The sequence below is a fragment of the Schistocerca serialis genome, chromosome 1, assembly GCF_023864345.2.
Source record: "Schistocerca serialis cubense isolate TAMUIC-IGC-003099 chromosome 1, iqSchSeri2.2, whole genome shotgun sequence".
In the NCBI taxonomy this organism is placed as follows: Eukaryota; Metazoa; Arthropoda; class Insecta; order Orthoptera; family Acrididae; genus Schistocerca; species Schistocerca serialis.
The window spans coordinates 546,450,786-546,475,823 of NC_064638.1; the positions used below are offsets into that span (position 1 = coordinate 546,450,786).

At 41.0% G+C, this 25,038-nt stretch overlaps 1 protein-coding gene across 1 annotated transcript in view; it reads left to right on the top strand.

Annotated features, from left to right (window-relative positions):
* The window catches only part of LOC126412701 (uncharacterized), a 236,234-nt gene that overhangs the window by 206,008 nt on the left and 5,188 nt on the right, over nucleotides 1–25,038 (top strand). Inside the window, exon 10 of the mRNA XM_050082458.1 lies at nucleotides 23,698–23,932. Coding sequence (XP_049938415.1) covers nucleotides 23,698–23,932 — 235 coding nt within the window. The remainder of the gene's footprint in view (nucleotides 1–23,697; nucleotides 23,933–25,038) is intronic.

Sequence of the window (25,038 nt, forward strand, 5' to 3'; positions counted from 1 at the left end):
GGAGTCTAACCTTGTGCCTAATAGGAGGGCCAGCAGTGGTAATTATCTTGTGTGTCATTCTATCAGTGACGGAAGAGACTGAGAACTTTGCACGAGACTGAGTAATGTTCTGATGTGAAATTTTTGGATGAGTGGGGTGCCACGAGGCGTAACCGTTATTGCAGTTGGGAAAAGGCAGCATGAAAGTCACATTCCCATTACGTGAGCATGACGTGCGCTTGTTTGGAGAGGTCGGCTCTGCACGCAGCATGGAGTGGTTCAGGGTGTGCAGCGACTGTCTGCTGTCAGCCTTGCCTTGGGTAACCAGCGTGGGCGAGAGAGGCGTTGACGTCGCGCGGGAAACAGCAATGGTCACTGAGTCACGTGGTTGGTGCGCAAGAGAGGGGGAATATTTATCAATGTGTGGGGCACCTGTCTGCACGGTGGGCATGGTCGATTTGTGCGCGCGACTGTCATTAGAAGCACTGTTTGAAACACATGGCACTGATTGTGGATAGCATGTCGGGGGTGCGGTGTCTACCAGACACAAATCGTCACACGCAATTAATGTTTTTGGACTAACCTGCTGAGTGTCTGAGCTGGTGTCTGCTGGCGAAACAAGGTTAGGTGGCTGCACTGTGGACTGCAGTTTCAGCAGCGAGGTACGAGCTCGTCGTAAGTGTTTGCTATTCGTTGTTTCAGCTCGTTGTTTTCCCAGTGGAGTTGTGCCACCTAGTGATAGTCTGACAGTAGGTTAGTGACGCAGGTCGCAATGTCAGCTGTGAGGGTGGAGCACTCGCATACCAACTCACATGTCGGGAGAGAAATGAACATGGAACATAAGTGCGAGAGCACAGTATCTGAGTGTTTGTGGGATGGTGTAGCACCAAGTCCTGTACCACATTCGGAGAGATTTTGTAATGGGACAAAAAATCCATACCAAGAATTGGTTCATCGATGTCAGCAATGTAGAAATTTCACAGAAAACACAGAGAAGGAGACAGGTGCACTGTAACTTTGACAGAGCCTGAGGTTTGTAATGTTGATGCGTTGACAGCTCGCCGAAGTGACCTCGTCAGGGAAAAGACGGGGGGAACCATTGATGTAGGTATGATAGACATGTCAGCACCAGTGTCGACTAGGAAAACAAGCTGTGACAAAATGTCAGTCATGTATAAACGATCACTCAGCTGGGTGGACGAGTGGATGTAGTGCAACGTAACGTGACACCTGTGAGGTTCCCTGCAGGACTTGGTGTCTTTTAGGTCCTGTGTTCGGCTTAGGTGCTGGCAAGGTGACTGGCACTTCGTAGCATTATCGCCGAAAACCTTGTAGTACCAGGAGTACTGTTGAGGTGAATGTGGTGGTGGTGGTGACTGTGGCAGTGGAGAGGGTTTGTCCTTCTAAATTTGTTATGGTGTGTATACTGGCACATATGGTGTGTGGGCGATCCTGGAATGTTCCGATGGTGGAGAGAGCAAGCAGATACTGCCAGGTGGTGTAGAAAGTACGAATGTGGATTGATTTCTGCCTCTTCCAGCAGACGGCTGGTAAACAGGAGCAGTTGTGCCAACCAGCGGTTAGTGGTGAGCTGGTTGGTGTTGTCGTAGCAATGCATACAGCTGGTCTGCAATGTGAAGATGAGAGCTGATTGACTTGAAGGAGTGTGGTAGCAAGTGAATCTGTAGGTGGGTTGGCAATTTGGCGGACCATACTGCCCACAGAGTGACGTCTGGCATTGTCTGCTCACTCACGAGCAACCAAAGGTGGTGCCAGAGTTGTGATGGAGTTTGGTCTCCCAGGTGTTCCTCATACAAGATCTTGATGATTAATTCTTGTGGTGAGCAGGTGAGTCAGTCCATGATCGTTTTCTTCATGAACTCGTACTTCAGTGGAGGTGGTGGTGAGAGGAGTAGATCGCAAATTAAGTCTGAGTGATCATGGAGGTGCGTGATTAGACATAGGAATTTAGAGTTGTCGTCGGAAACATGATGCAACTTGAAAAGATGCTCAACAAGTGCAAACCATGATACAGGGTTGTCCTTCTATAAAGGAGGCAGCTTCGGCAGATGACCAAGGGGAGGGGATGAAGGTGGCTTTGGTTTCCCTTGGAAAACCGGCTGGTCCATGGTAGGAGAGGCCGTACAGCAGACTGGCACAGTAGGCATAGATGTGTTACTGGCAAGCACATCCATAGCAATGGCGGGTTTCATTGTCCTTGATGTGTCGCGAAAACATGACATGGCTGGCACAGTCGGTATCATGGGAACGAGTGGTTGCACAATACGTGTGGCGGTCCCGTAAACTGGACTGGAGATTACAGGTACTGAATTGAATTGACCCACCCTGGACGTAACTTAAAAGGCCGGCATGGCAGACACAGGCAGTGCTGTTGGAGAGGCGAGTGGCTGAATCTGGGGCCCCCAAAGGGTGCGGTGGGAGGGGGAGGGGGGGGGGGGCGGTCGGTAACTCGAATGACCAGAGTTTAAGTTCTTCTTAAGTGAGAATGGAGAATTGTGCGCACTAAAATGTTCTTGATTAGTTTGCCAATGGGGCAAAACTGGAACAGGTCGTGGTTGATCATGGCCGGGTGCATTTTGCAGTAATGGCGGTGCTGCATTTGGCATTACAGTAACTCTTGTTACGGTCCATTGAGAGTCAAAGTATGTGTGCGAATGTAGATCACTTTGAGCATTATACGATCGATCAGTAGGTACACAGTTCTGAATATTATTCACTTCACACTTCACATGTTGGCGAGCACAGTCCGGCGATAGGGAACCTGAGTCCATTTAACTGGTGAAATTGTGAATGATGTTTTTCAGAAAATCATTAAGTGGCTCTCTGCAGATGGGCTCTCATTAAACTTTGACAAAACACAGTACATACAGTTCCACACAGTAAATGGAATGACACCATTAATAAATATAGACTTCGATCAGAAATCAGTTGCTACGGTAGAATATTTAAAATTTCTAGGTGTATGCATTGATGAGGGGTTGAAATGGAAAAAAACACACTGAAGATCTCCTGTAACGTTTGACTTCAGCTACTTATGCTATTAGGGTCATTGCAAATTTTGGCAATATACATTACAGTAAATTAGCTTACCATGCCTATTTTCATTCTCTGCTTTCGTATGGCATCATATTCTGGGGTAACTCATCATTGAGTAAAAGAGTGTTCATTGCACAAAAGCGTGTAATCAGAATAATTGCTGGAGCTCATCCAAGATCATCCTGGAGACACTTATTTAAAGAGCTAGAGATCTTCACTGTAGCCTCACAATATATATATATTCACTAATGGAATTTGTTATTAACAATCCGAATGAATTCATAAGTAATAGCAGTGTACATGGCTACAACACTAGGAGAATGATCTTCACTACTCAATGTTAAATCTAACTTTGGCTCAGAAGGGGGCAAATTATGCTGCCACAAAAGTCTTTGGTCACTTACCTAATAGCATCAAAAATCTGACAGATAGCCATATAGCATTTAAAAGGAAATTAAAAGAATTTCTTAACGGCAACTCTTTCTACTCACTAGATGAATTTTTGGATATAGTAAGTGGATAATTTCCCCAACCGCTAAAAAAAAAAAAAAGTGTCATGTAATGGCAATGTAATATCATCTATAGACACCTTTTATTAACCTCACATGTTCCACATCATTACAAAGTGTCGTATTCATGATCTATTGAACAAGAACTAATCTAAGCTAATCTAATTGTTTGTGTTAGCAGCATAGCACTCAACCGTTGTAGAGCGACAAAGCTTGAAGTTAATGTGGCTGGAGATCGCGAATCCCTGTGAGTTAATGTAGAACTGGTCATTGGCGAAGGAATGAAGACGTACGGCGAACGTTGTTGTGCTTCCAAATCTTCGAACAAAGCGTTGGGTGAGGTAGCCATGGCATCGTGCACATAACCTGTTGATTTACAACACCTGGCGCAGAAGTCGCCAGTATGAGAACGGGATAAGATTATCGGTTGAATGCGATAACTATCCCCATTCCAGATAGAGTAAGTCATATATGTGTACACAGCTTGCGATACAGAACAGAACTAAAAACTAACATGGAGGCTCGGCAGAGCAATAAGAGTCCAAAGATGGTGTTAATCATGGTCAATATGACCTATCGACACCACACTGTCATGCTGTAGACGGGAAACTCAGCTGGCTGATTAACATGGAAAAATTGTGTTCCAGACTGTCTTGACTGATTTAGCTATTGTACAAATTGAAGCATAATGTAACCAAAACCCTATTAGTAGACACATATTTTAGATTTTTCCAGTCCCTTCTTATATGTGGAACTGTTCTGTGGGGTAAATGCCCAGCCTCAAAAATTGTTTTAAGTGGCAAAAAAAATTATTAGATGTGTAACAGCACGTACCCCCAAGAGAATATTACTTCCAAAAGCTTAATGTTGTTACAGGTCCTAGTCTCTGTATACGTATAGGGCCTTCTCAGTATCAAAGTAATTTGAAAAATTTAATCTTAGGCTGTCAATAGATGAACTCAGCACAAGAATTGGATAACTGATTGATTTGCCATGAAATAGGCTAACTAAGGTTCATTACAGCCACGTTTTTCAACAGACTTCCAAGAACAGCCCATTCTGTTCCCTATAGTACATTTAAAATTGTTTTAGTCCAGTGGTTTAAGAAAGGAGCATACTGATCAGTGAAAGAGTATGAAGAATCAAGTTTAAGTAACAAAGTTCTGACTACTTACTATCATACCCCGTTGTATCACTAGAGAATACCAGCAAATACAAATAATCTACAGTATTTCAAATAGTTTGTTAACAGTTTCTTGCATATATAATTCTGACATTATATCATGAAATGCTGCGCACTCTTTCATTTAGATTAATATAATAGAAGGAAACATTCCACGTGGGAAAAATTATATATAAAAATAAAGATGAGGTGACTTACCGAACGAAAGCGCTGGCAGGTCGATAGACACACAAACAAACACAAACATACACACAAAATTCAAGCTTTCGCAACAAACTGTTGCCTCATCAGGAAAGAGGGAAGGAGAGGGGAAGACGAAAGGAAGTGGGTTTTAAGGGAGAGGGTAAGGAGTCATTCCAATCCCGGGAGCGGAAAGACTTACCTTAGGGGGAAAAAAGGACAGGTATACACTCGCACACACGCACATATCCATCCACACATACAGACACAAGCAGACATATTTAAAGACCAAGGTCTTTAAATATGTCTGCTTGTGTCTGTATGTGTGGATGGATATGTGTGTGTGTGCGAGTGTATACCTGTCCTTTTTTCCCCCTAAGGTAAGTCTTTCCGCTCACGGGATTGGAATGACTCCTTACCCTCTCCCTTAAAACCCACTTCCTTTCGTCTTCCCCTCTTCTTCCCTCTTTCCTGATGAGGTAACAGTTTGTTGCGAAAGCTTGAATTTTGTGTGTATGTTTGTGTTTGTTTGTGTGTCTATCGACCTGCCAGTGCTTTCGTTTGGTAAGTCACCTCATCTTTGCTTTCATTTAGATTTATACATAAAAATTTCAACTAATAACATGTAAATGATCGAAGGTGAATAAATAAATAAATACATAATGTAGTGATGTTTAAAACATCATCCAGTGTCAAGTGATGCATGCTACTGTGATGTTTAAAGACTGAAGTTCAGCTTCCATTTGCAGCCATTTATGGGCTTCATTTTCCTGAAAAATGGTGGAATTTTTGTGAATTGCAGTGTGCTATGTCAGAGCATCCTGGCCAAATTGATTGAATTATTTGGCTGCCCCGATTGCCTGACATGAATCCCATTAAACATTTATGGGACATAATCAAGAGGTCAGTTTGTGCATAAAATTCTGCACTGGCAACACTTTTGCAATTACAGATGACTATAGAAGCAGTGTGGCTCAGTATTCCTGAAAGGTCTTCCAACAAGTTATTGAGTCCATGCCACACCGAGTTGCTGCACTACACCATGCAGAGAGAGGTCCAACATATTATTAGGATGTATCCTATGACTTTTGTCACCTCATTATATATCCTGCAGAATTCTCATGAACTTTTTAAGAAACTGTACATTGCACACATAATTGAGTGTCTGTTCTCATGAGGAGATTTTGTATTAACTCACAGCCTGTCTACAATATTAGGAAAATAATAAATTACTACTCATCTTAAAGATGACTTTTGACTTGCAGACAGGATTCAGTCAGAGCTGCTGGTGACAGTGGTCATGGGTGCATGAGGTGTGTTTGTTTGTGCGAATGTGTGTGTGCTTTTTTTGCCGAAGAGGGCTTTGGCCGAAAGCTATAATGCATAACAGTCTTTTAGTTGTGACTGTCTGGAACTCAACGTCATCTTTATGGTGAGTAGCAATCTATCCTTTTCCTAATATTGTTGCTATTCCAGCCAGAGGTTCCATTGTTTGGTTTTGACTCACAGTATGTCTGTCATTGATATTACCATATCAATGAGTTGTTGAATTGTGTTTTATTAGTCTCATAACATACATAGTCAAAATCATTTGATTCAGGTACAGGAGACACATAAAAAGCTTGGTAAAATTTACCATAATCATAGAAAGCTGATGTTTACGTACAGCATCATAATAATAATACAATTTTGTTTTATATATGCAAAAGGCAGAGATAATAATAATAATAATAATAATAATAATAATAATAATAAACCCTGTGGAGGCCCGGGAAAAGAATAGGCCTCCGGTATGTTCTGCCAGTCGTAAAAGGCGACGAAAAGAACAAACCACTAATAGGGCTAACCCCCCTTTTAGTGTGATTAGTTGGTTCAGGACAGAACTAATGAAGCCTCAGACAAGCGCTGTCATGGTCGGGGACAACGCTTGAACCCTATGCCCGCCCACAATGGTAATGACACTGCTAGCCATACGGAAAATGATTTGAATCCAAATAGAGGTGTTTTGCAGGATATGCTTCCTGCAACCACTCTAGAAGGAAAACAAAGACAGAGGATGAGATGGTCAGATGAAGTTAACCAACACCTCACGTTCTGTTATTACCAAGCAACAAACTTAGGAACCAACACAACTGGATACAGATCACAAGTATACACAAAATTTATTACCAGATACCCAGAATTAAAATTTTTAACGGAACAATGACTAGCTGATCAGATCCGTGTAATAATCAAAAATAACAGGATACCCCAGTCAGAATTAGAAAACATCAAACAACAAGTACAACAAATACTGGAACAAAATAATGTGCAATCAGAAGAAGAAGAAAATTCAGTAGTGGGCTCAAACATCCACGAGCAAACAAACAAAGAACACCACACATCAATTAAACAATCAGAGGGAAACAAAATCTTAAGACGGCCATCAGAACAAACACAAATAGGACATGAAGTGACACACATGTTAGATATAGAAGAAAAATTTCAGCTAACATATATAGAATACAAAGACACAAATACAGACATTAGACCATTCTTGTATAGACCACCAAATAACCCACAAGTTGAAACAACAATAACAACTATCAACACAATCATACGCAACAAAATAAATGAGAATACAACTATGGAAGAGTTACAACTACTGGTTTATATAGGAGCACTCACTACACTAAATATACACACTAGGCAGAGATCAGAACAAACCAACACACAGAAGAAACCCATAAAGCCAGCATGGCAACACAGGCTACAGATCAGAATAGAAAAACTGAGAAAAGACATTGGACAGCTAACACAATTTATAAGAAGTGAAATATCTGACAAAAAACGACAAAGGTTGGGTAAAACCTCACAAAAAGAAGCAATAGAGCAATTAGATGAAAAGAAGCAGAAATTACAAGCATTGGCCAAATGACTTAGAAGATGCAAAAAAAGTGAAAATAGAAGGAAACAAAACCAAACATTCAACACAAACCAAAAGAAATTTTATCAGACAATAGATAACACGCACATTAAAATAGACAACCCACCAAACATAACAGACATGGAACACTTCTGGAGCAACATATTGTCAAACCCGGTACAACATAACAGACATGCACGGTGGATACAAGCAGAAACAGATACATACAAGATGATACCACAAATGCCTGAAGCGACAATTTTGCAACATGAAGTCAACCAAGCAATTAATTCTACTCACAATTGGAAAGCCCCCTGGAAAAGATAAAATAGCAAATTTCTGGCTAAAGAAGTTCACCTCAACACATTCACATCTCATCAGGAAAGAGGGAAGGAGAGGGAAAGACGAAAGGATGTGGGTTTTAAGGGAGAGGGTAAGGAGTCATTCCAATCCCAGGAGCGGAAAGACTTACCTTAGGGGGAAAAAAGGGGTATACACTCGCGCACACACACACATATCCATCCTACATTGCAGACCCATACACATTCCCTGATACACTTACACATGAAATAGCTTATCTGAAACATAAAGATCAAGCAGACACAGCAAACCCAGCAAAATATTGCCCCATAACATGCCTACCAACAATATACAAAATATTAACTTCAGTCATTACACAGAAATTAATGACACATACAACACAGAACAAAATTATAAATGGACAAAAAGGCTGTTGCAAAGGAGCATGAGGATGTAAAGAGCAACTGATAATAGATGCAGAGGTGACATATCAAGCTAAAACTAAACAAAGGTCACTACACTACGCATACATTGATTACCAGAAAGCTTTTGATAGTGTACCCCACTCATGGTTACTACAAATGTTGGAAATATACAAAGTAGATCCTAATTTGATACAGTTCCTAAACATAGTAATGAAAAACTGGAAAACCACACTTAATATCCAAACAAATTCAAATAATATCACATCACAACCGATACAGATTAAGTGTGGAATATACCAAGGAGACTCATTAAGTCCTTTCCGGTTCTGCCTTGCTCTGAACCCACTATCCAACATGCTAAATAATACAAATTATGGATACAATATCACTGGAACATACCAACACAAAATCACACATTTGCTATACATGGATGATCTAAAATTACTAGCAGCAACAAATCAGCAACTCAACCAATTACTAAAGATAACAGAAGTATTCAGCAGCTTTTGGAACAGACAAATGTAAGAAAAATAGCATAGTCAAAGGGAAACACACTAAACAAGATGATTACACATTGGATAACCACAGCGACTGCATAGAAGCAATGGAAAAAACAGATGCCTATAAATATCTAGGATACAGACAAAAATAGGAATAGATAATACAAATATTAAAGAAGAACTAAAAGAAAAATATAGACAAAGTCTAACAAAAATACTGAAAACAGAAGTGACAGCAAGAAACAAGACAAAAGCTATAAATAGCTATGCTATACCAATATTGACCTACTCATTTGGAGTAGTGAAATGGAGTAACACAGACCCAGAAGCACTCAATATGCTTACACGATCACAATGCCACAAATATAGAATACATCACATACATTCAGCAACAGAAAGATTCACATTAAGCAGAAAAAAAGGAGGAAGGGGATTTATCGACATAAAAAACCTACATTATGGACGGGTAGACAATTTAAGAAAATTCTTTATAGAATGAGCAGAAACTAGCAAAATACATAAAGCAATCACTCATATAAATATGTCGGTTACACCATTGCAATTTCATAACCACTTCTACAACCCTTTAGATCACATAACATGAGCAGATACGAAGAGAGTAAATTGGAAAAAGAAAACACTACGTGGCAAGCACCCGTATCATCTAACACAGCCACACATCAATCAAGACGCATCCAACACATGGCTAAGAAAAGGCAATATATACAGTGAGACAGAAGGATTCTTGATTGCAATACAGGATCAAACAATAAACAACAGATATTACAGCAAACATATTATTAAAGATCCCAATACCACAACAGATAAATGCAGACTTTGCAAACAACAAATAGAAACAGTAGATCACATCACAAGCGGATGTACAATACTAGCAAATACAGAATACCCCAGAAGACATGACAATGTAGCAAAAATTATACATCAACAACTTGCCATACAATATAAACTAATAAAACAACAGATTCCCACATAGAAGTATGCACCACAAAATGTACTGGAGAATGATGAATACAAATTATACTGGAACAGAACCATTATAACAGATAAAACAACACCACATAACAAACCTGACATCATACTCACCAATAAAAAGAAGAAATTAACACAACTAATCAAAGTATCCATACCCAATACAACAAATATACAGAAGAAAACAGGAGAAAAAATTGAAAAATACAACCAACTGGCTGAGGAAGTCAAAGACATGTGGCATGAGGATAAAGTTGACATCATACCAATTATACTATCAACTACAGGAGTCATACCACACAATGTCCACCAGTACATCAACGCAATACAGCTACATCCAAACGTATATATACAATTACTTTTGAATACATTATGGGAACAGCAGTGATCAATGTCTTGTAAATAATTACTATTAAAAACAGTCTTGATCACGATTTATTTTATAAGGTGACCGGTTTCGACCACTACTGTGGTCATCTTCAGACCATTGAGTGGAAACCCCTTTCTGTTGGAGACAGAAAGGGGTTTCCACTCAATGGTCTGAAGATGACCACAGTAGTGGTCGAAACCGGTCACCTTATAAAATAAATCGTGATCAAGACTGTTTTTAATAGTAAGTATATATACAACTACAGAAATCTAATTATTGCTACATGTTCAATTACCCGAAAGTTCCTAAATGCAATGTAACATATACCGTACAGTTAAAGGGAAGTCGCGCTTGATCAAGGTCCACGTCGCTTTCCATTTTTAACCAGACATAATGTCTGAGAAAGGAAAGAAGTAATACTAATAATAGTATCTAAAAATCTAACACTAAATTACCCTAGCTCAAATTACCATGCATGCTCTAAAAATCATCTATCGAATAGTACCATTTCTCTCCCAGAATCTGATGTAGGCTTATTTTTAGGATCTCTGGCTTAGCATTAAATATATTTTTGTCCATTAATTTGTTAAATATTGTCATCTGCATATAATGTGGAGCTCGTTCATATAATTTCAATTTTTGTGTGGGAAGCATAAAATTATTTTTATTTCTTGTGTTGTATGTATGGTTAAAATGATTTTCCTCAAATAATTTTTGCCTGCTGTGTAGGAAGATAATAATTTCATAAATGTATATGGAGGGTACAGTTAGGATTTGCAATTGTCGAAATAATGGGCAACAAGATTCTGTTTTCTGTGTGGTACACAGGTATCTGACAATTTTTTTCTGAAGTCTCAGTATACGAGATACTCTACTTTGACTTCCCCGGAAGATTATGCTATACGTAATTACAGATTCAAAATAACTATGTTATGCTGTCTTTTGTGTACTCATGTAGACTTTGTAAGTATCTGCATTGCAAATGCAAAACCGCTTAGTTTATTTGATAAGGAGTCAATATGTGTGTTCCAATTCGAGTGCTTGTTCACATTTAGTCCTAGGAATTTGACAGTGTCAACTTCTTCCATAAGTTGATATTGCATTGTATGTTAAGCTCCACACATTTTGAGTGTTTGGTTTGGAAATGTACCATATGGGTTTTTGCAATGTTCAGTTTCAACCCATTTAACTGGAACCAGTTTTCTAGGGTATCCAGTGTGCTCACAATGAAGCTTGGAATTTTTTCTGCATCACCATCTTCAATTAAAACAGAAGTATCATCTGCAAACAGAACTGACGGGGAACTGATATTTGTGGATAACTCATTTACATAGAATAGGAACAAGATTGGCCCCAAAATTGTGCCTTGAGGCACACCTTGTGATACAGTACACCACTTCGCAAAATAATTCACCTCATTTGAAATGATAGTTACCCTTTGTTTTTTGTTCTGTATGTTCGATGTAAGCCATTTGAGAGTATTGGCCTTAATCCTATATTTATCTAATTTGTAGATAAGCAATGCATGGTTTACAGAGTCAAAAGCTTTATTAAGATAACAGAAAATACCAGTAACTTTACTCCTCTGGTAGAGGGCTTTGCATATCTTTTCAATAAAGTTATTTATTGCATCCAGGGTGTTTTTCCTGGTTGGAATCCAAATTGATTATTTATAATAATATCATTTTTAACAATAAAATTTTGTATCTGGTTTGCAGCTACTATCTCAAACACTTTAAACAAGATTGGAAGAACAGATATAGGATGATAGCTTCACATGTCTTCCCTTGACCCTTTCTTGAACAGAGGCCTGACTTCGGCATACTTCAACACATCATGAAAGCATCCTTGTTCAAAAGATTGATTAATTATTTTAGTTATGGAGGTGCTATTATGTGATACACTGCTTTAGTCACTTGAGTTGGTATCCCATCGCACCCAGCTGAGTTTTTATTTTTTAATGATAATATAATATTTTCCACGTTTTATTGAGACTTTTTAAAAATCTGTGAGATACTCTGCTCCTTGCTGGAGTCCAAAGGGGTTTACTTTACTCTGATACTCTACTATATCAACATCAGACTTTGCCACATTTATGAAGAATTCATTTTAACACTCCGATATTTGAGCTGGGTTTACAATAAGGCTATCATTTACTTTAATTGTAGATATTTCATTTCTATTAATTCTAACACCTACTTTGAATTGACAACAGACCATACTGCCTTTGTTTTACTTTTATGTTGTGAAATGAACTTGAGGGGGAAGTTCGGGTTGGTTACACCAAACAACACCCAATAAGCAGTCGTTCATTTATTCACCTAAACACATGCAAAGCTCACAAAAAACTGAACATGGCAGAACAGCCCAGAGACAATGTTCTGAGTCCAAAGACAATGGTAAGAGTCCAAAGATGAACACATATCGGTGCTGGTGTCGACCTCATCGGCACTTCATAGCTGCCCCCAACCCCTCTCCCCCCACAGTACAGAGTACTCTTGAGAGGCCAGTAGGGGGGGGGGGGGGGGAGAGTGACTAAGACGTCGGCAGGGGTTGTCCACGGGAGTCAGACCATGGGGTCAGCTCGACAGTGTCGTCGGGGAGCAGTGTGGGTAGATGTCGTGAAGCAAGGTTCGGCCACCGAACCTGGAAGCCGTTGAAGCGAGCCGGGCGTCGTACTGGGCCCGCTGGTCATGTGGCAACAGGTAGGCCAGCGGTTTGCGGGTGGAACGGAGCGACGACGACGATGTCTCCAGTGGGCGTTGCAAACACACGAAGCATGTCCAGGTCGACGTCGGGCGGGAGGGGAACACATTTCACCAGGTGGCAGGGAATGGCGGAGGATGTGTCATGAGCACTGGATGAAGAGAAACACATGATGAACAGTGTATAATCGCACAGTATTATTGAGATGTCATGGATTATGTCAGGGAGGACGGGCACAAACACCTCGAGCAAGGGCACGTTCAAGATTGGGGGGGGAGGGGGGGGGTTGTGAGAAACCTCGACAGGGCGAGGCAGGCGACGGTGTGGTCGTGGTGTCCAGAGCCACTCAGCGGATCCAACGGGATCTGAGGCAGCAAAGTGTCCCAGGGGTCAATGCGACAAGATGGCCGCTGGCCCGAAGCAGTGGCACCTTGGTCAGGTGAGCTCGTGAGCCTTTAGTGAGTCCATTGTCCAAGGGCGTGGCCTGTGGCAGCACGGTTGTTGGCGAAATGCTTGGCATGAGTGCACTGTTTTTGTCAGTGGTGGTCGCACAGTGGCGCGCAGGAGCCGAAGTTGCATAGTTTGAAGTGCTGTCCGCAAGGGGCGGGGTAGGAGCCATCAGTTCGGCAACACGTGATGCTCGTTGAGGATGCGCACTTGTGTCCGGCTGAGTGTCAAACTCTGCCGTGTTAGGAGAGTGTGGCCCTGCGGAACTGTCAGTGCATGTTATGGCAGTCTTGATAGCACAGTTGCGAGGGGTAGCGGGAGGTAAACACACGGAGGCTCGATTGCTGGGACTGCAAGCAGATTCGGCACACTTACTGATCTTGCTTTGTCCTTGCTTTAGTGTCTGTAATTCCTTTGCTGCATCGGAGAGTTGGAACTGTGTTTTGTGGAGCCAGAGGGAGAGCTTGAAGTTTTCCTTGCATAGGCGAACGACGTGTTCAAGCTTGACAAGGCGCTTGTGCGTGGTTTCTTGTAACGTCATCGACAGAGATGAGCATGTACGGATGAGATGATCCTGGACTGATGTGTCATGGGGGGCGGTGGGGAGGGGGAGGGGGTGTCTTGATGGAGCACAGGGGAAGTGAGTCTTGGACAGATGATGAAACACGGTGTTTCACACTAGGTCTGGTGAAAGTTTGTGGTGTCGCAAGAAGCCAATGCCTAGTATAGGTTCGTCAATTTCGCACACTAAAAAAGTCCACTCAAGTTTGCAATTTGTGCAGAGTGAGACGACGTGGGAAGTTGAACCTGAGCTTTCTAGATTAGTTGAATTCACAGCTTTCAGTGAAATATGATGAGGGCGGATGTTCGACGACGCTAGGGATGCAGGCAGCAGTGAAACATCGGTGCCTGTGTCCACTAGGAAAAGGTCCGCAATTATCTGGTCGTTCCCAGATAGAATGGAGCACTGGGGGGTGCCTGTCATGTTGTGCACAGGAGGCGGCACCTGAACCTACCTGTGATTGGCGTTTGGGAAGTAGCAGGGTGGACTGCAGTTCCGTGCCACCTCACCAAACCGTGTGTGGAAGTAATAGTACGGGTAGTGCAGTTGCATTTCCTGCGGAAAGTTCGTTGCTACTGGTGGTGGCCGAGGTTCGGTTGCAGGAGGGGGCGTGACTGTGGGCGGGGCTGGTGACGTCCTAGTCGCTTGTTTACTGCTTCCCGGAGCGAGCGGAACGGTCTGCACAGTATGGCCCTGGCTGCGTCCGGCCGCAGGTCTATGAGCCTGAACATGAGACTTGTCAGGTAGGCAGTGGCTGGCGAAATAGAGCAGTGATGCATCGTGTAGCTTGTCAGCAATTGTCATTCTTTGCTCGACAGGTTCAGGAGACCTTTGAGCCAGAGCAAAGCGGATGTGAGGAGATAGTTTATCTGACCAGATGGCGAGGAGAGCTGTGTCAGAGAATAGATTGGCGCTGACCAGGGCACTTAGCTGTCTCCAGAGCTGGGAAGGTTTGTCGTTGCCTAGTTGCTCGACGTGGAGCACTTGCCATATTGCTGCCTCAGTTGAGCATGCAAGGCGACGTAGAACTGTACTGTCTTTTTGGCTAGAGTGTACTGGGTAGATGAGTCCAGGGCATCGACCAGATCAGCAATCAAGTCCTCCTGGTCGTGCAGGTGGGTGATGAGGCACAGAAACCTAGTTGACTCATTGAGTTTGTAATGGTCGAACACTTCATCCAGAATTTTGAACCAGGTTGTAGCTCTGTCGGGATTAAACGGCGGCAGCATTGGTAAGCATTGTAGAATGTTCGGAAGAACAGGTTGAGTTGAGTTCATCGTGGCACTGCCTGAATCGAGCTGTTGTTGCTGTAGTATTCCAGGAGAGTGTGTCTCCAGGGGATGTGGCAACGATGGCTCTTTGGGTGGTAGTGTGAAAGTGACACGTTGTGGTTGAGTGTCGCAGAAGGCCGACGCGGGTGAGACACCGTAATGTGTTGATTGTGGTTGCGGAAGCTCAACATGTTGTGGGTGTGTTCGGATTGATGCGTCACAGAAGACTGACATGGATGAGGCACCGAGATGTGCCAAGAATGGTAGCAAAAGCTCAACTGGAGCAGGCACAGGGGCGACAGGTGAGAAAAAGTTGAAAGTTTGAGAATGCGTGTTAGTCTGTGGAAAGCTCAACATATGACCAGAGCCGGGGCCACCTGTGTTGCAGGGAGGCTGTGGTGGTATGGGCTGTCCAGAAGCACAGTGTGGGAAATGATGTCAAACATGGGATGGGGTGTGTGAATGTTCACTGTTCGTAGTCACTCCACTCAAAACGGTGTGTGGATAAGGTGAATGTCGTGGCACAAAACACTGAGGCATAGCAGTGGGATGGAGGTGGGGGTCAGGCACAGATAACAAGTTGCAGCACAAGGTATCGAAGTAGGAAGGCATGTGCTGAAGCTGAACTGAGGCAGGCACGGGCGTGGTCAGATACTGAGGAGGTTGACCTGTGGACGAAGCAGTTCCGGCCATGTGGCAGGTATGTGCGTGGTACTGTACGGATTTCGGTGTGGCAAATCGTTGTCCTGGCGGTAGTAGATTGTCTGATGAAGCATTTGCAGAAGTCGGCATTGGTCCCGCACTACACGGAGATCTATAATAGGTAACTGCACAGTTGATGAGGGAGGGCACATGTGGCGGGAACAAAGGCGTTTGATAGCTGGAGTCATGCACACTCCTAACCTCACTTATTGTTGCAGGCTAGAAAACGTCCAGTGAAATCGTCACGTGAGAGGCATCATGTTGCAGTCCTGGTGGGTGTACATTGCCTGCAACACGATGCATGTTGATCACAAAATCCGGCGTTAAGTGCTGGGCTGAAGTCATTGTTGGAATGCTGTGTTGATGTAATACACGTGAGAATAACCGACACGGATCTCGCGGACACAGTAAAATGGCAAAAATGGAAGACGTTACAATTCGGGGCACCAGTGAGGGGGAAGTTCGGGTTGGTTACACCAAACAACACCCATTTAGCAGTAGTTCATTTATTCACCTAAAAACTTGTAAGGCTCACAAAAAACTGAACATGGCAGAACAGCCCAAAGACAATGCTCCGAGTCCAAAGACGATGCTCAGAGTCCAAAGACGAATGCATATCGATGCTGGTGTTGACCTCATCGGTGCCACAAACTTATTGTTTGCCATTTGTTTAGCTGCTTTCACAACTTTTTTGAAGGTAGCTTTATAACATCTAACAGTCAGTAAAATACCTGTTTTTATTATATTTCAGTCCATTATGTTGTTGCCTCTTCCTAGAACTAGAAATTTTTATACCCGGAGTTATCCATTTAACTTTACCAGTGATTTTGTTCATGTGGTTCTAAGTGAAAAAGTTTCATTAAACACCCCAAGAAAACTGCTTAAAATTTGTCAAAGTTACTACTACTTGAAATACAGCTGTCATAAAGCCATTCAGCCACTCTTAACTTATTTTTAAATACAGTTAAAGTTTTTTCATTGAAGTTCCTTTTCATAGAGCTTCTGTTACATGGAATTTCTTTGTTAATTTTTGGTAGTTCTATGAATACTGCAGAGTGGTCAGAGATTCCTAGATCTAAGCAAAATTTATGGACATCTTCAAATACATAGTTGGTTAGGATATTATCAATACAGGTGGCTGACTGTGCATGTACCCTGGTGGCTTGCTTAGAGTTTACTTTGAAACCTAAACTTTTTACTATGTCAGTGAATTTGGACACATCGTTGCTTTCACCTAGGACGTTAATGTTGAAACCAGCAGCTATTACAACCTTTTTTCCTTTTCCTTTGTTTAGATTTTCAAGGAGGCACTGAAATTTGGCCAGAAAAGCTTCATTTCCAGCTTTCTCTGGTACTCTGTAAATAGAAACTACTATGATATTTTGGTCCTTTAACTCGATACAGAAGCCCTCGAATATACTAGGTGACTTGGCCCTGCATATGGTTTACAAAGACTGATGATCTTGTACTCTGCCCCAATCTTATATGGCAGCTAAGAGTTGGTTGTGGTACTACCTTGCAGGAATGGATAAATGTTTTAAATAACTTCTAATGTTGAATCACATGATCAGGTTGGGGAGTCTAAAATCTATCCCGTGACATGTTTCCTACTCCATGTATCCCTGAACATCTGTTACACTAGTGGATTTTTTTTTAAAAACTCATAATTGGATTCTAAAGTTTCAATTGGTTCTATTCAGAATATTTATCACTTTATTGTAAATCACCATTTCTATTGGTTTTGGAAAGACAAAACAGAAATTGACTAAGTATTTTGTATTTTCTGTTTAACACTTTTCTTTCATTCTGCTTTGAAAGACACCAAATTCACTTACACAGTTAACTACTGCAAGCAGATGTTGAGAAATACTTTCTACACACTTGTTATGGTGCTGATAGTTACTCTGTCTTGTCCTTCACTGACAGTTTTAATGAGTTTTCTTATTTCTTTGTTACCAGTAGGAGAAAGCACATTCCATACTCAGAGTGACAATTCTTGAAACTGCAATGAAGTATTTTGTCATCCATGGTTTACAAAATCAAGAAAAATAATTATTAGAGTTTTTTGTGTTTCATGTAGTCTTTTTAGGATTTCTATTGTGATTGAAAGTGAAATTTCTGTAGTATCTTGTCAATGTGCGGCAAAATTTTACCATATTTCTGATGCAGCAGTTAATGTTATTTGCGTGTTGTAACTGTATAGCTACAGTATAGTGTCTGGTTTCATTTAACTACTTTTTATAATAATAATGTTAATTTTGGAAGGCTGTTTTAGGTGGTGGTGGTGGTGGTTAGTGTTTAACATCCCGTCGACAACGAGGTCATTAGAGACGGAGCGCAAGCTCGGATTAGGGAAGGATTGGGAAGGAAATTGACTGTGCCCTTTCAAAGGAACCATCCCGGCATTTGCCTGAAACGATTTAGGGAAATCACGGAAAACCTAAATCAGGATGGCCGGAGACGGGATTGAACCATCGTCCTCCCGAATGCGAGTCCAGTGTGCTAACCACTGCGCCACCTCGCTCGGTGGCTGTTTTAGTTTGGGTTTTATATAGTAATCTTTCTTTTTTGCTTATCCACTTAACCATAAGTCTTCTCTTGCAAATGTTATATTAGTACTTGCACAATTATTTTTAGTTATATATTTTACACTATTAATATATGTGATGTCAAAACAATAATAAAAATCAGTGGGAAGTGCCACATGTAAAATATTTACAACTTGCAGATACCGATGTTATCACCATGCACAAATTTTTACTTATATATCTTTCTGCTGTTAGTGAAGCCCATGAGTGCAGCTGAAACTGAACTGCATGTTGATCAGAGATAGTAGACCTTAGGATGATTGTGTTGTGGAAAAAGAATCATTAGTTGTTTTATTATCTATGAATTGCTGTTAGTGTCCCTAGTTGGCTTGTTTATTATTGGAGTAATGCTGAAAGTTTAGAATCAAATGTATGCTAACTCACTCGTATTGGTATCATTTAGCAACACATCAGTATTTATGGCCTTGTAATGACAATATTTATGCAGATTATTCAATAGGTTGTACATTATCTGTAAACACCAATGTTTGCTAAGTATTTGTAATTATTCCAGCACTTTAAAATTATTGCTACATTGTTGAACTCCTTCACGACTGAAGTTATACCATTATAATTTTTTTCAGTTTACAGTAAAGTGGCAATGTTAAAAAGGAGGCAGCTCACTGAGACTTGACGATGAGAGGGACCCACCCTTACAACAAGCTAATGATGAAGCATATTCCACTCCATGATAGGCTGATTGATACAGGGATCGGTTTTCATAATTACATGAAGAGACAGTCTCAGTTGCATAGTTATTGTTATTGCAAATAACAGATTCCACCTGGTTAAGACTTCCTCAGATTTTTCTAAAAGAAAAGAGAAAGCAAGGATATGATTATTTAACATTAAAAATTAAAGAGTGTTGCTCTAAGCTGCACTAAATTTATAAAAAAAAATTTAAAAGGTTTTTAAAAAACAAATTAACACTCATGACAGGCCATCAAAGCAATGCATATCACTGAATAGTAGGGCGGTTAGTTATTTATTGGTTGATTCAGGGGAGGGGACCAGCTTCACGGTCATTGGTCCCAGCAGATTAGGGAAGGATGAGGATGGAAGTTATCCATGCCCTTTCTAAGGAACCATCCCTTATTTGCCTATCAGGATGGCTGGCTTTGGATTGGAACCATCATCCTTCCGAATGCAAGTCCAGTGTGCTAACCACTGTGTCACCTTATTCGTTCGTGTGGGTACTCAGAACAATGGTAACAACCATCAAAAGGAAGAACTTTTGAACAAGATACACTGGAACAAAACCAAGTGTACAAACTTAGAAAGGATAAAAATCAGGGCAAAATTTATGAAGGCAAAAATAAAAGGGGGTGGAGGGACGGTCACAGGCAGGTAAAATAATAGAAATTTCCTTGAAATAGTTGTAGCTTCTAGGTGAAGTGCAGTGTAGAGAGCATATATATCAAATGTATCAGGAGAACGAGTTAGTAAATGGAGTAATAGATCACTATTATTACAGCACATAATATAAAAATTCAAAATGCATAAAAATTAAAAGAATATAAAGAACAAGAAGTACTGTAGAATCAAGTGTTGCCATAACAACAACGAGGTATCCCAAAAGGTTACAGTATAACCAAAATACCCAGATGCCTGACCTTCTCTGTTCAATAAATGTCCAATGTATGATGCATCACATTCACTGAAGTTAATAATTTGTAGTTTTATATATTTACATCCTTGCTTTTCCTTTTCTTTCAGAAAAATCTGAGTAACCAGATAAAACAAGTTATTTCTAATAAAAATAGCTTTGCAACTGAGACTGTCTCTTTATACATTGAAGTGCTAAAGAAACTGGTATAGGCATGTCTACTCAGATACAGAGATATGTAAACAGGCAGAATATGGCACTGCAGTCTCTAACACCTAAATAAGACAACAAGTGTCTGGCATAGTTCTTAGATTTGTTACTGCTGCTACAATAGCAGGTTATCAAGACTAAAGTGAGTTTGAACATGGTGTCATAGTCAGTGCACGAGCAATGGGACACAGCATTTGCAACATAGTGATGAAATGGGGATTTTCCCATATGACCATTTCACAAGTGTACCATGAATATCAGGAATCAAGTAAAACGTCAAATCTCCAACATCACTGCGGCTGGAAAAACATCCTACAAGAATGGGACAAATGATGACTGAAGAGAATAATTCAACGTGACAGAAGTGCAACCCTTCTCCAGATCGCTCCAGATTTCAATGCTGGGCCCTCAAAAGATGTCAGCATGCAAACCATTCAATGAAACATCATCAACATGGGCTTTTGGAGCTGAAGGCCCACTCATATAATCTTGATGACTGCATGACACAAAGTTTTACGCAATGCCTGGGCCCGTCAACACTGACATTGAACTGTTGATGACTGGAAACATGTTGTGCAGTTGGACAAGCTCGTTTCAAATGGTATCGAGTGTATGGACGTGTATGGGTATGGAGACAACCTCACGTACCCTGGATGTCAGCAGGGGACTGTTCAAGCTGGTGGCAGCTCTGTAATGGTGTGGGGTGTGTGCAGTTGGAGTGGATGTACATAAGCATTCTGTAATGGTGTCGGGTGTGTGCAGTTGGAGGGATATGGAACCCCTGATATGTCTAGATATAACTGTGACAGGTGACACATACATAAGCATTCTGTCTGTTCACCTGCATCCGTTCATGTCCACTGTGCATTCCGAAAGAGTTGGGCAATTCCCACTGTACAATGCGACACCCCATGCATCCAGAATTGCTACAGAGTGGCTCCAGGAACCCTCTTCTGATTTAAACACTTCTGCTGGCCATTGAACTCCACAGATATGAATATTATTGAGCAAATTTGGGATGCCTTGCAACATGTTGTTCAGAAAAGATCTCCACCCCCTCATGCTCTTACAGATTTATGGAGAGCCCTGCAGGATTCATGGTGTCAATTCCCTCCAGCACTACTTCAGACATTAGTCGAGTCTATACCACATAGTGTTGCGGAACTTCAGTGTGCTCATGGGGTCCCTACGTATGTTAGGCAGGTGTACTAATTTCCTTTGCTCTTCAGTGTATAAGCTAATGATGATTTATTGTATTATTAGGCACAAACAAAATTATTGAGGACAAGTGTGCAAGTGGAAAAATGCCATCTAGGGTTTGAGTGGCCTGCCTCTCCTTTACAATCTTCTGATCTATATTTATTCCCTTCCTACTTCTAAATGTATCTGTCAACAGTCAAATTTCATCTCTTCAAGGCAAGTACTGGGCAGCCATTTTGACCCTTTGTAGTTTTATGTTTTTATCAAGTGAATTTTTCTTTTGATATAAATAGTAATTATGCCATCAAAGTATCATTGTTCAGTTACGACTAGCACATCAGGTTTATTAGTCTCTATGCAGGTCATTGTAGTTATTTCTGAGACACATTTCCTCTTCATGTAACAACCGATATTTGTATGTGACACTCCTGTTAACATATATAAAGTGTTCACTCTTTAAAATCAGGCAAGGGAATATTGTGCAGTGTCAGTAAGTAAGTGTCATGCAAAGACCTTTTCAAACATTGTGGAATTTTTACATTCACCCATTATCATTTGTTCTCAGTAATTGTGTTTGTGCATAGTAATAAAATAAATTACATCTTCAAATAATTGTTGTATCTGTTTAGTGTTCAGTGTGATGTTCAGTGTTCTGGCAAAAATATCATGAACAAGTCATTCAGAGTAATAAGACAGTGAACTGGGAATCTCTAGAAACTTATTCTTAAGTTAAAGGACTTCATTTCGTAAATCATATGAGACTCCTGTTAGTATTCTTTTTTTAATGTTCTTTGTAAATAAAAGATAATTACTTTTATTGTGCAAATGTATAAGTTCATCCATAAACACACAACTAGAAAAACAGTTTTTGAATTATATATGTGTGGTCTGTTCTTTTGGACACAATTTTGATCCCGCAGTCATTATGAATCAATACACAAAGGAATTAGTGGCCTTAGCTGTCAGTGGGTATTGGTTTAAGGCAATGGGGAAGGTTGAAAACTTGTGCCGAACTGAGATTTGAACGCAGTTCTCCTGCTTGCTAGGCATATGTGCTGACCATTGCACCATCTGAACACAGGTGTTGTTGCGACTGCACGGACTATCCTTGCAGTGCCTGAAAGAACAGACACTACATATATTTATGGTTAGGACTGCCAGTTGACCACTTCAGTGAGGATGCACACCATGCTCGAACTCTTATGGGAATTGGCAAAGTGCTGTGAGTAATGAGGATAGTGGGCAGAGGGGGGCTTCATTAGTAATGTGTGAATAAGTTGACAATTTGGGTCTGATGGGAGGCATATTAAGGCAGTGTGTGCAGTTGTGATCACCACTGTGTCCCAGTGGCACACTGGTCGGTGCATGTGAATAGTAAGCAGGAGACCCAGGTTCAGGTCTCATTGTGGCACATATTTTCAACTTTTCCCATTGATTTAAATCAATGCCAACTGTCAGCTAATGTCACTAATTCTTTTGTGTCTTAATTTTTGAATTGTAGGATTCTAAATGCAGCAGATGCATCTCAGTCCCTATTAAATTACTTCTTTTAATAATTTTAAAAGTTTATAATTAGAAACATTTATTTGTTGCCACTTTAAATAAAAAGAATAAAAATGTGTTCTTGACAGATTCTAAATAATAATAATTGTCATTAATGGTGAATAAATGAAGATAACACAACATTCAGCTGCAATTATAACAGCTACTTCACTAATTTATTCTCAGTTTACTTCCCATCCATTCTAAACGATAATTTAGTTTTGCAAAGAGAACTAATTAATGGAACTTACCATTAATATTTTGACATTTAGTTAATTTTTTGAGTACTAACAGTTATTTCTGTGAGCAACTACGTGAGTGGTGTAAACAGTAATTTTCAATTAGAAATCAACATGCTTGTATGTTTTGTTCTTTAAATAAGAGCCTTTCAAATGTATATAGTGACTGTCTTTTGCACAAGAAGTTGCAGTTGTTTCTTATTTTTGTTGGAATACCCTTCCACAGATTTGCAAGCCCTAAGCAACCAGGATTTGTAGAGTATCTTCGTCTGGTTGAAGCAGTTGAAGAAGCTGTTACACAGGCAGGACTTCAAAGAGCACCTACAATTACTCCAATACAGCATCTGGCAATTAATGATGGTGATCACAATTTCCTAAATTTTGAGGAACGGCAGATGGTTATACGTGTTCTTGAGCGGCTGGCAAGGCATAATGAATACAACTTTATTTCAGCTTTTAAGGTAATTCACCAAAGGTTGATAAACTCTATAGTCTTGTAACTGAAATATTTATGATTAAATGCCCACATCTGAGAATGTTTTGGGTGTGACAATTCACTGGATTTATGTTACTGTCTCATAACTTTGCTCATATTTTACCTGGAAACCTTTGCTCCATATAAATATCCAAGTAATTTAGAAAGAATGGAATCTCCATGTTAGAATATCAACAATGTAAGGAAAAAAACAGATCACTACTCACTGTAATGATGACACACTGAACTGCAGACAGGCACAACGAAACGAAACACACACACACACACACACACACACACACACACACACACACACACACACACATTAATTCACAAAAGCAGAATGGAATGCAACTGTCATGTTGAACAGAAGCAGCTGTCTGAAGGGGACAGGAAAGGGGAAGTGCTAAAAGGGTGCAGGTGCTGGGAGAGGGAAGTGCTGTCTGGTGGTGTGAGCAGGAACTAGAAGGAGGCATGACAAGACTGCCACCAGGCACAGTGTTGGTAGGCTGTGGAGTAGAAAGTGGGCAGAGGGAGAGGGGGGAGGAAAATGGGAGCGGAAAAGGAGAGGACCAGGGAAAGGGAACGACAGGTGGGTGTGGGTGTGTTGTCAGTGGGTGGAACTCTGAGGGGTGAGGGGATATCAGGATGAAGACAGTGATAGGCCAGAGGTGCTGAAACTGTTGAGCGGAGGCTGTGGTGTCAGTAGGTTTCCTTAGGTTGAGGCAGGGATAGTTCTGAAGTGGGGTATTTATTGTTGTGATAACTCCCATCTACGCAGTTCAGGAAACTGGGTTCTGCAGTCCACCAGCACCTTTTCGGAACAGCACAGACAGGAGTTATCCTTAAGGTACTTTCTCTGATCCTGAAATCATCCCAGCCTCAACCTAAGGTAATTTACTACCCCACATCCTCCACCCAACAGTTTCCACCTCTTCTGCCCTATCACCTCCCTCCTGTTCGTACCCCCTCGCCACTTTGTGTGCCACTCTCTGCCAATGCACCGACCCATAAATCCCCTTCCCTGCTCCTCTCCTTTTCCAGTCCTAGACCCCTTCCCTCTCCCTAACTTGCCTGCTTCACAGCCTCCCG